Below are 16,505 nucleotides of genomic sequence, written 5' to 3'. Positions count from 1 at the left end.
AGTATTGTCAATAAAACAACTTATACAGGCAAATTAATCATTAAATCACTTCTCTCTTAGCCTATTATTATGAAGCATACGCAAATTATGGACAGAAAAACTAACTGGAGAAGGCAGGGTTATGACATTCAAGCATCCATGTCTAACCATAACTAACTGCTAATGACAGCATTAGCCAAGAAACTGTTTCAAATAAGATTAACATCAATACTGATAAGTAGATAATGCCACACACTGAATATAAACAAACTCCTGTTATTGAGTTGACAATATTCACTTGTCACCTTGCTTAATGAAGGTATATTTAAAAATTCAAAAGAAAAGGCCTAAATCAATACCTCATTTATTATAGTTACAGGAGATTTTAATATCTGTCTTTTCTGAAGACTGAGAAGTCAATCAGGTCCTTGATGTTCTAGAGTAGTAATTCTCACCTGGGTGATTCTGGCCCCCAACAGACATTTGGTAATGTCTGGAGACACTTTTGATCGTCACACCCGGGGGAAGTGAGGTGTTACTGGCATCCACCGGGTGGAGGCCAGGGATGCTGCTAGACATTCTACAAAGCACAGGACAGCACCCCTCCCACCCCACCTTCCCAATACAAAGAATTATCTGATCCAAAATATCAACAGTGCCTAGGTTGAAAACCCTCTTCTAGAGAAGTGTGTGTGTGTGTGTGTGTGTGTGTGTGTGTTCCACCTCAAGAGTTTGATCTATTCTGTAGTTGCTACAAAGTAATAATCTAACAAAGACTAATAATCTAACAAAGACTTAATTACATTCTATGCTGATTTCTGCAAAAGATACCTTACATGCAGCAGATGCTTAATAAATGAAGAGCAACAAATACTATGTGTACTTATTGCCAATTTTTAACAGAAATCTGCATTGAATGAAGCTAGTACTAAATTTCAACTTGGGAAATACACCTCTAGTTGAGACTTTGAGGCTGTGGATCTAGATAAATAAAACCATTTGGAAATCCTGTCAAACATCTTTTCATGTTTATTTAATAATACTGACAACTAAAAGATACCGTAGTTTTTTGTCATCTAAGTAATTCCTACACACAATTTAGGAGTAGCTACTATAATGACAAATAAAAATGAGAAGCGTAAATTCTTCCTAGCAAGTTTTCCAAAAAAACATGCCCTACCTCTGTGCAACACTTAGGCACAGTCAGGGCCCAACAGACACACAAAATACTAAGTGACTCAAACACATTGTTTTATTTTAAGATCAAGCTACTGGTGGTAACAGTGTGGCATCTTCCCAGTAGAAGATATTAAAAATACATACATAAAGCTGAGAACATGAATATGGTAATTACAGTAAACATCAAAAAACGTCCTCTCTCCTCAGCTATTCTTCAGAGGACTTCCACACCTTTCAAGGGAGCAAAGATGGCAGAGGGGTCCCCACCCAGGTTTATCACAAAGTTCCTATTTTTAACTGGCCCAGTCATTCAGAGAAAAAGAGGCCCTCTGAACACCATTTTCAGGTCGTCCAGGCAGGACACTTCCACTTTCATCTGCGGAGCGTATTCCCTGAAAGCGCACAGACTTACCTGCCAACTCCCACAAAGAAGTGGCTGTGAGCGTTTGGGGGTCTGGATGTGCGCTGTGGGGAGAGTCACTCAAAAGAGCAACCTGGGCATCTGTTAGTCACTTTCTGAGTCTGAAACACACTGGTCCCCAACTCCACACGTCACGGCTGCGCTGTGGCCAGCGGGCCGAAGCGGCTGTGGAGCAGCGGGAAGAAAACCTCTGCCCCGGCTGGGGAGGGCCTGGTGCGGAAGCAGCGGGAAAGGAAAGGGAATCTGAGCCGACACTGTGCCGACGGGCCTGGGCGAAAGGGATGTCACCCACCTGCGCGACCTCTTCGCCATCCTTCAAGTACCGCATAGGCGCGGGCTGGGCGGGGACGCAGTTCAGCCTCCTCCAGCCTCAGGCTAATGCTCCTTCTCCCCGACCCTCCCTCCGCTTCCCTCTCCGAGGTCCCTCTCCGCGGCGACCGAGTGCGGAACGCACGTCCCAAGCTGGGCAGGACAGAAGGACGGAGGGGCGGACCGCGACCCGCCCCCGGTCCGCAGCGCCGCTCCTAGCCCCGGCCCGGCCCGGTCAGGGATGCCCCCAACATGTCAAGAGGCGCGCTCCCGCCCTCCGCCGGCCCCTCCCGCCACCTCTCAGTCTCTTCGCCGCTGTCCCAGCGCGGCTCCGCCGCGGGCGCCGACCCCCACCCTCTCCCCGCAGCGAGCAGCCCTGCAGGGCTCACAACCTCCCGCAGGGTTTTGTCCGCACCGCCGAATCTCGCGCCCAGCCTCCCTCAAGAGCCGCCGTTTGAATCTGCGCACGCGGCCCCGAATCTTATTGGCTGTGGCGGCCGCACGCGGGGGGACGGGGGCGGGGCGGGGAGAGCGCGCGCGACTGGGGGCGGGGCTGGGGAGCTGGAAGCCGGGACTGGAACCCGCGGGAGTCGGGGAAGGAGCTGGGAGCCAGGGGGTGGGGCCGCAGGCCAGGCTCGCGGGTCCAGCAGTGACAGGACCCGGAGCGCGCAGAGAGCCGCACCCGAGGGGGCGGGACGCCGAGGGCCGCGCGGGGCCTGCTGGGAAAGCGAGTTCCAGGCTCGCGGAGAGGCGTGTCCGGAAGCGGCGGCTGGAGCCCAAACTTCCCGGGGTGCGCGGACGGTGTCCCGGAGGGTTGAGCTGTCCCGCCAGGGCATGTTCCCGCAGCCTTCTCTCGGCCTCAGCTCTTCAGTCCTCGGGTACATCCCTCCTCACTAGTTAGGAGGCGTGGTCTTCGGACTGGAGACAAATCTAACCATAAAATTTGCGCGGCCGTTATTGTTTAAGCAAAAATGCGAGCTATTTTTGCGAAACATCGTAGCTGATGAACTAGCGAAGACTCTGTAGCAGGAAACCGAATATCAAGACTGAGCAGGAGTGTGACAGGTGAAAAAGTTTTTAGCTGGACACGTGCTTGGAACGGAAAAGGGAAATAATCCGGGTCGGCGGCTGGTCTCCAAAGTGCTTAATCTCCTCCCCGGCTCTACGGGAAGTAGCTGCTTTGCGCGGTGAAGGAGCCCTGATCCAGAAGAATGCAGGAAGACCGGAGCGGACTGGGAGTTTCGCCCAGATAAATGAGTACGGTCGTCAACAGTAGAAGGTGACCTTCCTTCGCAGGAGAGACAGGAGGACGGGGCAACTGCACTGGAGGAGCTTCTGGCAGTTAAAACTACTCTAGAGGTTTCAAGTCTAATAACTACAAGCTGCTCAGTTCAAGTAGCATTAAAGTAGATTAACTACAGTAAGTATTAGAAACGGTAAAGGATCCAAATTTGCAAGGTAACATGCTCTACTGCATGGAGCACGAAACCACAGGTTAATATTGTAACAAACTTACATTTTGCTATTTTGAAAGTTTACGCATCAATTTTTGCAAATAAGAGATGCAGGTGCAAATGTGAATTAAGAGGAGCTTGCATGCACTACTTTCAAAACTTAAAACACCTGCCTTTTTATAGTTCCTTTTTCTCAAGGTATGGGTTCTGGGAAGGTAAAACAGCCTTTCTTTCAAATCATTCCGTACTGTGTTGCTAGTTGACTTTAAAAAAAACAAAACAAAAAAACCCTAATTTAGAAAGTAATGTCGTTTGAAAACAGTGTTTTCTTTACTCCTGGGTCATACATTACTCCGCTTATTTACATCCTAACAGGAAGCAGAGTTTCTACTATATTTTAGGCTGTAGTCAGTTGTATACGGAGTACCTTTTTAGAGCTTGAAGAGAGTTGTTTTAGATTTTGACAGCAAACTAAGTCCCTCTCATTTTAGCGATAGAGAAAAACATAATTCCTCAGAAAGATAACATCGCAAATTCATTTAAATTAGTTACAAAAAAAACAAAGTGTGGAATTAAAGTGGTTCACAGTCATTTGAATACACATACTCAAATATATTATAACCTGTGACTTGCGTTGTTTTAATCAAAATATATTTAATAAAGAATTTTAATTCAGAGTATATAAAGAACTCAAAACTCAATAATGAGAAAAAAAAAGAAGCAATAAAAAGGGCAAAAGATTAGAGCAGACACTTCACCGAAAAAGATAAGTAGCATGAAAAGATGCTCCACATCATTAATCATTAGAGAAATGCAAAGTAAAACCACAATGAGGTACTACTACACAGCTATTAGAATGGGGGGAGGGGGACTGTAAAAAGTGTTGGTGAAGATGAAGATGCTGAGCAAGTATAACTTTTCATACACTGCCGGTAGGAATGCAGATGAAACAGCCACTTTGGAAAACAGATGTTTACAGTGGCTTTATTTGTAGTCACCAGAAGCTGAAAACACAAGGAACTTTGTCACACGTTTACTCCTCAGCCCTCAAGAGTTAGTTTTGAATAGTCTGTTAATGCTTCTCAAGTCTTTCCACAGAGGTATGGGGGGGGGGGGGGGGAACCAAGGGGAGACAGGGGTTGGGGACAAGTGCTGGAAATTTCTTTGAAAACTGTCTTATTTTTGAAAACTCATTTTTTATATTTAAAAATGAGTTTTTAAATTATTTACTTTATTACTCCAAATCTTTAAATAAATCGCCTCATTATTATTAAATAAATGAGCAGAAAGTACACCATGCTCATCCTTCACGTGGCTGCACCAGCTTCTTATCCTCCTGCAAAGGCCAAATACTCCAAAGTTTTGCTAACTTAGTCTGAAAAGCGTTTGCTGGTTTAATATAGTACCTAATAGACTATAGTTTTCATAGAGCTGTATCAACCATTCCCATAAGTAGATTTTTGTCTGTTCTGTTTATTGTTAGATCCTCAGTCCCTAGAATAGTGATACACCCAGATGCTCAATAAATATAACTGTAGAATGAATGGAAAAATATAAATAAGTGCATTAAGTAAATATTTATGCTTACAGGGATGCAACAAGTACAAATTAAACCAGATTTGAAACACCGTTTTATGACTACTAAGGTAGCAAAATTTTTCTAAATCCTGCCAACAAAGTTTGAATAATTCCTTGATGTTAGTATTGAAACTGGTATAATCCTTTTGGAAAGCAATACCAAGCAAAAGCCGTAAATGTGTGCACAGCCTTTGACAAAAATCTAGAATGTAATTCAATACAAGCAAAAAAGATGTGCTTGAGTGCTTATAGTAGTGTATTCCATTAGAACCCCAGTTTGGAAGCATTCACATTTTGAGGCTAGTTTAAATGGTTCATCAGCAGGAAAAAACAATTATATAGCCAGTAAAAATAGTGTAATATTAAGACAATGCCATTAAATGGCTGTTACACTACTAGGCCCTTCTAGGTGCTTTGCATGCATTAGTCTTTGGTAATATCCCAACTTCTATAATTGTAACAACCCTATGAGATAGGTACCATTACTTTCCTCCACATTATAAATGAAAATTGGGCACAAGGAAATAGCACAAATATGGTGCATAAAACTTGTCCCAATATTGATAATGCTAAATAAATATGCTTTGGCAGAATAGTGAAACCGTATATTATGTATTTGATATGAAAACCAAAATCAGGTTTAGAATGCTACTTTGAATACATAAATGTATGGTCCAACTCCTGTCTCCCCACCACCAATATATTTTGCTAATCTGTACATTTAGGGTGCTATTTTAAATTTGATGGAAATTATAAATAGAAACCATACTAACATAAGCAGCTATAGAATTCTTAGTTTGGCTTTTAAAGGCAAAAGTAAGGGTGGTTGAACTGCAAGAAAAAAAAATACTGTAAGAGAAAAAAAAATGTTTTAGGGGCTTCCCTGGTGGCGCAGTGGTTGAGAATCTGCCTGCCAATGCAGGGGACACGGGTTCGAGCCCTGGTCTGGGAAGATCCCACATACCGCAGAGCAACTGGGCCCGTGAGCCACAATTGCTGAGCCTGCGCATCTGGAGCCTGTGCTCTGCAACAAGAGAGGCCGCGATAATGAGAGGCCCGCGCACCGCGATGAAGAGTGGCCCCCGCTTGCCACAACTAGAGAAAGCCCTCGCACAGAAATGAAGACCAACACAGACATAAATAAATAAATAATAAATTTAAAAAAAAAAATGTTTTAAAGTGTCCCAGTTTCAACCCAATGTTCCTTGCTCTACCGTTTTCTGGTAGATAGAATAATGGCCCCCCAAATATGTCCACGTCCTAATCCCCAGAACCTGTGAATATATTACCTTAATGGTAAAAGGGACTTTGTAGATGTGATTAAATAAGGATCTTGACAAGGGGAGTTTGGAATATCTAGGGGGACCCGGTGTAATCACAAGGGTCCTTAAGAGTGGGAGATGGAAGCAGAAGAGTCTGAGGAGATTGAAGATGCTATGCTGTTAGCTTTGAAAATGAAGGAAGGGGTCATGAGCCAAGGAATGCAGGCAGCCTTTAGGAACCAGAAAGTCAAGGAAACGGATTCTCCCCTAGAGCCTCCGGAAAGGAACACAGCCCTGCTGACACCTTGACCTTAGTTCAAGGACATCCCGTTTGCACTTCTGACATCCAGAACCGTAGAATAATAACTTTGTATTTTTTTTAATTGTATTTATTTTTGGCTGCATTGGGTCTTCGTTGCTGCGCGGGCTTTCTCTAGTTGCGGCGAGCGGGGGCTACTCTTCCTTGTGGTGCGCGGGCTTCTCATTGCGGTGGCTTCTCTTGTCGCGGAGCACGGGCTCTAGGCGCACGGGCTTCAGTAGTTATGGCTCGCGGGCTCTAGAGCACAGGCTCAGTAGTTGTGGCCCAGGGGCTTAGTTGCTCCACGACGTGGGATCTTCCCGGACCAGGGATCGAACCCGTGTCCCCCACATTGGCAGGCGGATTCTTAGCCACTGCGCCACCAGGAAAGTCCCCTTTGTATTGTTTTAAGCCACTAAATTTGTGGTAATTTGTTACAGCAGCAGTAATACAATAATAGGAATAGGAAACTAATATATCTTCTCTGAAATTTTCAACATTTTTGGCCTATCATAATAAAAATAGTGCTTTCTCTTCAAAAAAGAAATCTTTCATAGTGTTCAAAATTTAGCCCTTACTTACAGCAAGTGAGCCTACTAGCTGAAGGCTTTAAACAAAGGCTAGGAACTCCAAGTTAAGGGAGAGGGTACTCAGGGCATTGAAAAAGAGAGAGAATTTACCAGCATATCACAAAATCCTTAAGGCAGAGCTATCACTGATCTATGGGAAACATGACATCTGCCAAAATATGAATGTGTGTGCTTGTCCTCTTAAATCCTAAATTTTCTACCTCTACTCTTAATTTTATCACCTCCCACTGTATCAGGGACAATAATCTATCTTGTCTTTATTTCAGCCTCCTCTTCTCCTCTGGTCTAGCACATCCAGGCAGTCCCAAAGGGAACAGTGAATTTGGGAAATTTTAGGGGAACTTCTGGTTATTGAAGGTCCTTACTGCCATTTAGAGTGCCAGGCCTAGGAACATAAGACTCTTGCAGTGTCTGAGACTCCTACACAAGGAAGAATTATGTTGAGTTCCATTCAAAGTTCAACCAGACAGTAAGTGAAAAGCCTGGTGATAATTATTTAAGCCTAGAACCAACTCCTTTTTACTTACAAACAGAAGTACACAAGTATTGGGGGATTTTTCACTGTTTTAAAATACACTGAATATTTCCAGAAACACAACTACTATGTAAACCAGGGGAAGATTGTATTTTATTTTATTCAGACTTAAGCAAGAGTTGTTTCCCTATTTTAGAAAATCACACCACTGAAGGTATTAAGACACTCAAGATTTTAAGTCGCTAGTACAGCCCACTGATATCTGTATTTGTAGCTATTGAGTTCATGGTGAGTCTACGTATGTATCAGTTGGATTAGTTGTGCTTGAGAGGGGTTTTATTATAAATCTCTTCTGTTTCTCCTCATATTATAGGTAGAGCATTAAATTGGTATTTTAAAAATTATAAGTTATCTATGAATTTTATTTTAGTAGAGTATAGGGACTAGACTATATTGTTTTAAAAAGGGGATATTGGCTCCAGTAGGGTTGAAAATATTGATCTAAATATTATCTAAAATTATCTAAAATCCATCCATCCTTCCCTTAACCCTGTATCTGCAGTATTCTGTTCTTCCCTTTCAGTCAAACTTTTTTTTTTTTGGCTCAAACTTCTTAAAAGTTGTCTTGACTTCACTATCCAATTAGTCTTCAGTCCTTTCACAATCTAACCTTTACCACCACCATGCCATTGAAATTGTGGCTGTAAAACCAATGGACACTTGAAGAAAGAAATCAATTTTGCCTGAACTTTCTACAGCATTTGACATCATTACTCCCTTTTGTTTGAAACTTCCATCCCTTGTTTTCTGTGACATCACCTCCATGATTTCCATCCCTCAGACTCCTTCACTAGTCTCTGTTCTGCCTGCTCCTTAAAAGTTGGCATTCCCCCAAATTGCATCTTTAGCTCTCTTCTCACTTTACACTCTTTTCCCAGGCAATCTCATCCACTCCTATGATTTCAGTCATATCCTATGATTCACAGATCTTTATTTCCAATACCCACCCCTCTCCTGAACTCCATCTCTCTCCATCTGGAAGCACTAAACACCCAAACTTTAACATTTCCAAAAATGGGATTCACTTCCTACCCACCAACATGTAATTACTCCTGCATCCAATTCCAATTTAGTAGCACCACCATCTAGCCTCTCACATCAGAACCTGAGAGTCTGGATTGACTCTTTTACTCTCCATTATCCTCTTCTCTCCATCCCCACTGCCAGTGGATCAGTTCAAGCTCCCATCTTTCATCTCTTATCTGGTTACAGCAAGTCTTTAACTGATCTCTCGTCCCAATCCAGTATATCCTCCACTTGGCCACCTGTGGGATCTTTTAAAACATAAATCTGTTTAAATTACAATATCTGCCTTGGGAAAGCTCCAACTTCTAGTCGGTGTCTCAGAAAAAAAAAAAGCCCTTCTCATTTTGACGTTTGAGATCACCTCAGCTGTTTATTAGCTTAGTCAAACTATACTTTAAAGCAATTACGGCTACAGAACATATTTTGAATATATAAACCTTGATAACATAGAAGTAATAGTATAGCTAATAAAAGGAAGTAGAATGGAAAGATAAGGCACATGATAAAGTATAGAAATGTTAATTTCCTCATTTTATATAATGGAGAGTTAAGAGGTAATGTCTAAAGTTGATGGCTCAATAAACAGAGACTTAAGTATTCAATACATTATATAAAGTTATAAAGAGAACCTAAAAAGAGCAATGGGACTCAGCCTTCATGATGGAGGAATCAAATACTGTCTAAAGTTGATAAATCAAGAGATGAGGGGCTTCCCTGGTGGCGCAGTGGTTAAGAATCTGCCTGCCAATGCAGGGGACACGGGTTCGAGGCCTGGTTCGGAAAGATCCCAACATGCTGTGCAGCAACTAAGCCCGTGCGCCACAACTACTGAGCCTGTGTGCCACAACTACTGAAGCCCGCGTGCCTAGAACCCATGCTCCGCAACAAGAAAAGCCACCGCAATGAGAAGCCTGCGCACCGCGACGAAGAGTAGCCCCCGCTCATGGCAACTAGAGAAAGCCTGTGAGCAGCAATGAAGACCCAACGCAGCCAAAAATAAATAAATAAATACATTTATTTTTTAAAAATTTTAAAAAAGAGATGAGACCTGTAAACATCTTACTTAAGTTATAGAGGTGGCCACCAAAAGAGAAATGGTTGATTTAGCAACTGAGATGGGGGAGCTGGGTGTTTTTCTGTAGTTTTTAATTTTTTTTTTTTTTTTTTAGAATGACCTTCCCTTTTTTTTTTTTTTTTAATATTTATTTATTTATTTATTTATTTATTTATGGCTGTGTTGGGTCTTCGTTTCTGTGCGAGGGCTTTCTCTGGTTGTGGCAAGCGGGGGCCACTCTTCATCGCGGTGCGCGGGCCTCTCACTATCGTGGCCTCTCTTGTTGCGGAGCACAGGCTCCAGATGCGCAGGCTCAGTAATTGTGGCTCACGGGCCTAGTTGCTCCGTGGCATGTGGGATCCTCCCAGACCAGGGCTCGAACCCGTGTCCCCTGCATTGGCAGGCGGATTCTCAACCACTGCGCCACCAGGGAAGCCCTAATTTTTTTTTTTTTTAACCATGTACATGCATTGCCTTGAGAATAACTTTTTTTTTTTTAAACTGAATTGCAGAGCATGAATTCGATTGTTTTTTTTTTATAGCTACTTTATTTATTTATTTATTTTTGGCTGTGTTGGGTCTTCGGTTCGTGCGAGGGCTTTCTCTAGTTGCGGCAATCGGGGGCCACTCTTCATCGCGGTGCGGGGACCGCACTTCATCGCGGTGCGCGGGCCTTTCACTATCGCGGCCCCTCCCGTTGCGGGGCACAGGCTCCAGACGCGCAGGCTCAGCAGTTGTGGCTCACGGGCCCAGCTGCTCCGTGGCATGTGGGATCTTCCCAGACCAGGGCTCAAACTCGTGTCCCCTGCATTAGCAGGCAGATTCTCAACCACTGCGCCACCAGGGAAGCCCCGAGAATAACTTTTTAAAAGGAAAACAAGTAAGGCCAATTTCAAGGAGAACGTTTACAGATTACTTCTTTTTCAGATTTTGGTTTAAGTTTTCTAATGACTGTACCAAAAATAAATTTAATAACATTGTTAAGTTTACTATATAAAAGAAAAAGCCAAATCACTTGCTATAATAAAGATAAAATGATAATCTTAACTTGAAAAGCAATATTGTAAGCACAACTTAAGATATACATTGGTTACTAGCCACTTAGAGAGTACTACTGCTTAATGGAAACCAAGAAGGTGACAGATACTGGGACAGGGCCATGAGAAGCTAGAAGAAGAAATGGAACCATCTTTCTATAATCCTGGTAATGTTAAGTCAGAAAAATTGAGGGCTTCCAGCTTCTAATTTGATTCTTGCTTTACTATTTTGTTTACATTTTTGTTATGCATCTAATTTACACCAATCATATTCAGTAGCAGAGACACCTATAAGCCCATGTTTCTGAAGTGGTTTCATACACTGAATTTAGAATCTCAATCTCTGTTATAATTTGTTTCCCTTTCCTTATCAACCTTATTTGCACAAGCTTTCTCAAACTTTTTCATCCTTATCCATTTAACTGGATGGGGTCTAAAGTATGGCAAACATAAGCATCCAACTTAATTTTGCTTGGTGGACTGACTTAAGTAAATAAAACATTTTGGGAAATGCTGAATCTTGCAATTTGATTTTTAAACATCCTATTAATTCTTTAGGTCTCAGCTAATACATCACCTCTGGGGAAGCTTTCTCTAACCACTAGCAGGTCAGGGTAGTTCCTCCTGTAGTGTCATCCCACACCACTCAGTATTCCCCCTAGATTTGCACTTGCTTATTTAAATGTCTCTCTCCTTCACTAAAAATATAAGCATAACAAAGGCAGGTGAGAAATGTCTTTCTAATATATATATATATATATATATATATATATATATGAATCACTGTGCTGTACACCTAACACAACATTGTAAATCAGCTATGCTTCAATTAAAAAAAAAAAAGATGTATGTGACCACCAAATTTTACTTCTTTGCTAAATTACGAATGTAGCACTGAGGTTAAGAGCACAGTGTATGGAGTCATAAACATCTAGGTTTAAATCCCAGCTCTGTCATTAACTTCAGGACCTTGGGTAAACTACCTTACCTACCTGAGCCTGTTTCCTGAAAGATGAATAAAATTATGGTACTCAACCACAAAGAGTTGTTTTGAGGATTAAACTAATTATTTCATGTTGTGTTTTGCCTATTGCACGGATATACGGAAAGGGTCACTAAATGATAGTTATTATGCTTGTGTTTATTGCTTGTCTCCATTATTGCGATGTAAACTCTAAGAGCCACGTGGAAGTTGTCTCATTTAGAACAGTTTCCCCAGTTCCTAGGACAGAAGCTTGGCATTTGATCAGTGCTTAATAAAAAGTTTTAAATGAATGAAGGATTCAAGTATAATATGTTGATCCCATCAGCTAGATAAGTATGAGGTAGATCTCATACTGCACGTTTCTTTTTTTTTTTGCTTTTTTAAAATTAGTTATCCATTTTATACATACTAGTGTATACATGTCAATCTCAATCTCCCAATTCATCCCACCACCACCAGCACCCCCCGCTTTCCCTCCTGGGTGTCCATACGTTTGTTCTCTGCATCTGTGTCTCTATTTCTGCCCTGTAGACCGGTTCATCTGTACCATTTTTCTAGATTCCACATACATGTGTTAATATATGATATTTTTCTCTTTCTGACTTACTTCACTCTGCATGACAGTCTTTAGGTCCATCCATGTCTCTACAAGTGATCCAATTTCGTTCCTTTTTATGGCTGAGTAATATTCCATTGAATATATGTACCACATCTTTATCCATTCATCTGTTGATGGGCATTTAGGTTGCTTCCATGTCCTGGCTATTGTAAATAGTGCTGCAATGAACATTGGGGTGCATGTATCTTTTTGAATTATGGTTTTCTCAGGGTATATGCCCAGTAGTGGGATTTCTGGGTCGTATGGTAGTTCTATTTTTAGTTTTTTAAGGAACCTCCATACTGTTCTCCATAGTGACTGTATCAATTTACATTCCCACCAACATGTACATGTTTCTTTCTATACATATAACTGACAAACAGGAATAATCCCCCCAGATTCTCACACTATCAGTTTTTAGATAAAGAATTATGTGGTATGATAAATGAACCAAAGGCAGGTTTAGTTCCAAAGAAGAAAGAGTACAAATTTGAAGAGCACGTAAGTTTTTCACCTCAGTATACCATATACAGTTTAGAAAATCAATTAAAGACTTACTTCAGTTTTTCTATATACATTTTTAATGATTAGAAACAACTACGCAGTCAGAATTGCAGTTACTGTGGTCTGAAAAAGCCAGTCAATAAAAATAAAATCCATACTGAACTGTCATAAGTAGGATGTTTGTCTTAGTCACTTAAGTTTTTGAGGGCTCCAAACTATGTAGTATGTGACCAGTGACATGCATGTACAAGACCTCAAGTCCAAGTTTGGGACAAGTGTAGCCAAATCACAAAGCAAAGCTAATTATGTTTAGTTATCTTGGGGCTCATACCAATGTCGTTTTTCCCATCAGCACCATGCCTTCAGCAAGTGAGACCACAATGACGTGGTCAGCAGAACAAGAGGGTAACAACTGTAAAACAAGTTTATAGTAGAAATGGAGGTCTTGAAAGGCTCGTGACTTGCCTTAGGTCACAGAATAAGTTAGTCACAGAGCAGAGACTGTCAGTTCTCCAGATTTTCAATGTTGCACGTGATCATAAAGCTCTTGCATAAACACTTGGACACATAACCAATCTGTTTTTAGCTCATTAATTATATACCACAAATAAAGCGAGTTTTAACATAAACTATTTAAATAACGTATGCCCTATGTATGATTTGTCCTACTTAAATGGCAACTGAGCTCTACTGAGTTATTTTGATGTATAAATAACAATAATAGCAAACATTTTAGTGTTTACTATATGTCAGGCATTGTTCTAACCATCTGATATGTTAACTGGTTTTATCCTCACAAAAACCCCAGTAGATGTCATTATCATCCTCCCAGAGAGGAAACTGAAGCACAGAGGTCACATAGTATGCAGCTCCCAGGACTCATCTGTAAGTCTGATATCTGAAGCTATGCTCTGACCACTAACTTAAACAGTCTGCTCGAACAAAATGGACATTGAAACTTAAAAGTATGTTTCAGTTGTGTTGATTGCTAAGCTGTACCAATGTAATTTAGTGCCATTTTCTATATTTCCTTTCATTTCCTCATTATCTCTAACTAGTTTTTTTAAAAGAACGGAACAAGTTTTCTCTTTGTTAGAACATATCTTTAAGTATTCAGTAAGCATCACATGACCCTATTATGTAATATGTCTAAGGAAATGTTGCTTACTCTTTTCTAATTGGGTCCATTTCATTTGCATTGAAATCTGCACTAAGGGGAGAAATCACTGTCCCTATATGATATCCCAGTGAAGGAAGTTTTCAAATAAACTTTATTTTCATGCATTATAATAATAAGGTATAATTCCAGGAAACTATGTATTAACTCACAGTTTTATTACTGATATAAAAGAAAACTTCAAATACTGTACAGTGAGGTGTGCTGTAGAACTCTATATAGATGGAATACGCTATTACCAATTATTTATTACTCAAGTGTAATATATACAGCAATCACAAAATCAGAAAATAATGGATAACAGCCAGTGCTTTAGGGATGGTAGAACATCTATACTATTTTATTGAGCAGTTAAAGCACTTGCTATTTAATTTTTTCTAAATATTTACACTATTACACTTATTTTTACATATTCTTAATAACATTTCCCTCTAAAAAGCAGACTCTCCAGCTCTTGGCACTAATTCTTAAAGTCAAATAAACCTGAAAATACTGACAACCTTTTCAGTCCTTTATTGCTCTACCACAGGCATAAAAGCTCAGGAAGGGACTTGTGCATTCTAAAGAAAAGTATGCAATACCTTAAAATTTTTAAATACTAAGTAATTGATACTCACAAGCAGATAACGTCAACTAAAACTTTTTTTTTTACTAGTTTTCCTTTTCTTTTACAAGAGAATAATCATCGTATTAATATTATACTACAAAAGCATGTAGACTCCATAATTTAAAAAGTTAAATGTCAGATATACAAGTAATGGCATTTTCTCCAATAATTCACAATTTTTACAATTTCTGCTATTTTGGAGCAAACATTAAAATTCCCACAATGTAAGTATCATTAAATATGAATTGAAACACTTAGCATCTCAAAGAATTATTAAGAATGGCAGAACTTACAATTAACTACAAATCTTACATTGGTGATATAGCCCCTTTTGTTATTTCTTAAGTAAACATTCTACTGTGGTATGTTTTCAAGTGAATAGTTCTGGTTTGAAAAATTAATTATATTGAGAAGAGCCTTGAGGTTATGCAATTTTGTTAAATTACATGATAACCTGGAAATGTAGGATATATCTACCCCAACTTACTTTAGAGTATGTATCTCACTACTACTGTTATAAGAGGTGATTTTAAATTCATATTAAGATGAGTGGAGTTCAATCTGATTTTGCAAAGGCTTTTATGAAAATCTTAATATGGAAACCTTGTTTTGAGAACCATGAATCTCAATATCTGCTCTGCAGTATTTTATGTCTGGGCCAATTAAAATTCCTGTTTGAAAAATGAAGACCAAATGGTATTGATATTCTGAAATAAACATTTTATGATATTGTCACTATATTGACCAAAGCTTAATTAAAGACAGAAGTTGTAAGTTTATTTCATTATTAAAGGTTGGTTAGTAGTGAGGTCTAAATTTTTTAGAGAAATGTTCACTAGCAGCCAGTTATTAGTAGGTAACTACATAAAATAATACTGTTATAAACTTTGCCCTTAGTAGCTAACATGTGATGTCAGTACAATTCTCAGAAACCTGTCATTAGTGAGTTGCTAGCAAGTGATCTTCCCTGAGGTAAGAGACCATATGCAAAAGTCTGCTAATTTCCAATAAAGTTAGATTCTTAAAAATAATGGCAATAAGGACCTGTGTGGCTGGGAATCATAGATGCATTTCAGATTGTTATCTTAATTGCAAGCAGTAGGCTTGACTGCAAAAACGAAACTAAAAATCATTGGAAGATATAAAGCAAATTTCACAGTCAATAGCACTTGCTAAATTTCTCAGGTCTTGAGCTTAACATTTTCCAATAAAATACCTGAAATATAGTGAAAGGAGGGGAAATGGGCCTTAGGCTTGCTCTTTAACTAGTTCCTGAGTAACCATTCCCTTGGAGTTCATTATATTCTAGCTCATAATATTTGACAGTGTCTTGTTTTCTTCAATTTCAACCAGTTTCTCACAACCAGTATTCTAGACACACATCATCTTCAACTCTACCTGGACTTTGGGTCATATATTCAACCTTGGTATGACTAACTATAAAATGGATTACTGAAGAAAAAAATTTACAATTTTACTTCAATTTTCAGTTAAACACTGCAAGTAGAAGTTAACTATAGGACTGAATTAGAGTTATAACGTTACATGTAGGGCTAAGAAAATATTTCAACTAATTTATGATCCGTAGCTTGGACTCAAAGTTGCGGATGTACTGGTAGTACTAAAATAGTAGTACTAAAAACATAATCATTCCTATAATTATGTATTTGATTATGATAACCATATGGAAGGGCAAACGATAATAGTCAAGAACTTAAAGAAATTCTGCTCTAAAACCTTTTTGTGAAGATGATACCTGGCCCACTTCTCAAAAACCATTAATTACTGCAACCAAATTTCAGCTGATCTAAAATAATTTCAAGAAACCTGACCATTCTCAGAATCAAGCCTTTTATTCTTTATCAAGGGAGAACCCAAACTATTATTATAATGTTCACACCTAACCAGCTTC

General features: G+C 39.9%; 1 protein-coding gene across 6 annotated transcripts in view; it reads right to left on the bottom strand.

Moving 5' to 3' along the window:
- Positions 1–2,098, bottom strand: part of MYBL1 (MYB proto-oncogene like 1) — a 33,433-nt gene extending 31,335 nt beyond the window's left edge. For all 6 annotated transcript variants that reach the window (XM_057532368.1, XM_057532371.1, XM_057532370.1 and 3 more), the window contains exon 1: positions 1,872–2,098. In XM_057532368.1, the coding sequence (XP_057388351.1) occupies positions 1,872–1,891 (20 nt within the window). In that variant the 5' untranslated portion in view covers positions 1,892–2,098. The remainder of the gene's footprint in view (positions 1–1,871) is intronic.
- Between the last annotated feature and the right edge of the window lie 14,407 nt (positions 2,099–16,505).

Source organism: Balaenoptera acutorostrata, chromosome 17 (assembly GCF_949987535.1).
Source record: "Balaenoptera acutorostrata chromosome 17, mBalAcu1.1, whole genome shotgun sequence".
Classification (NCBI taxonomy): domain Eukaryota; kingdom Metazoa; phylum Chordata; class Mammalia; order Artiodactyla; family Balaenopteridae; genus Balaenoptera; species Balaenoptera acutorostrata.
This window is presented reverse-complemented; position numbering and strand designations above follow the sequence as displayed.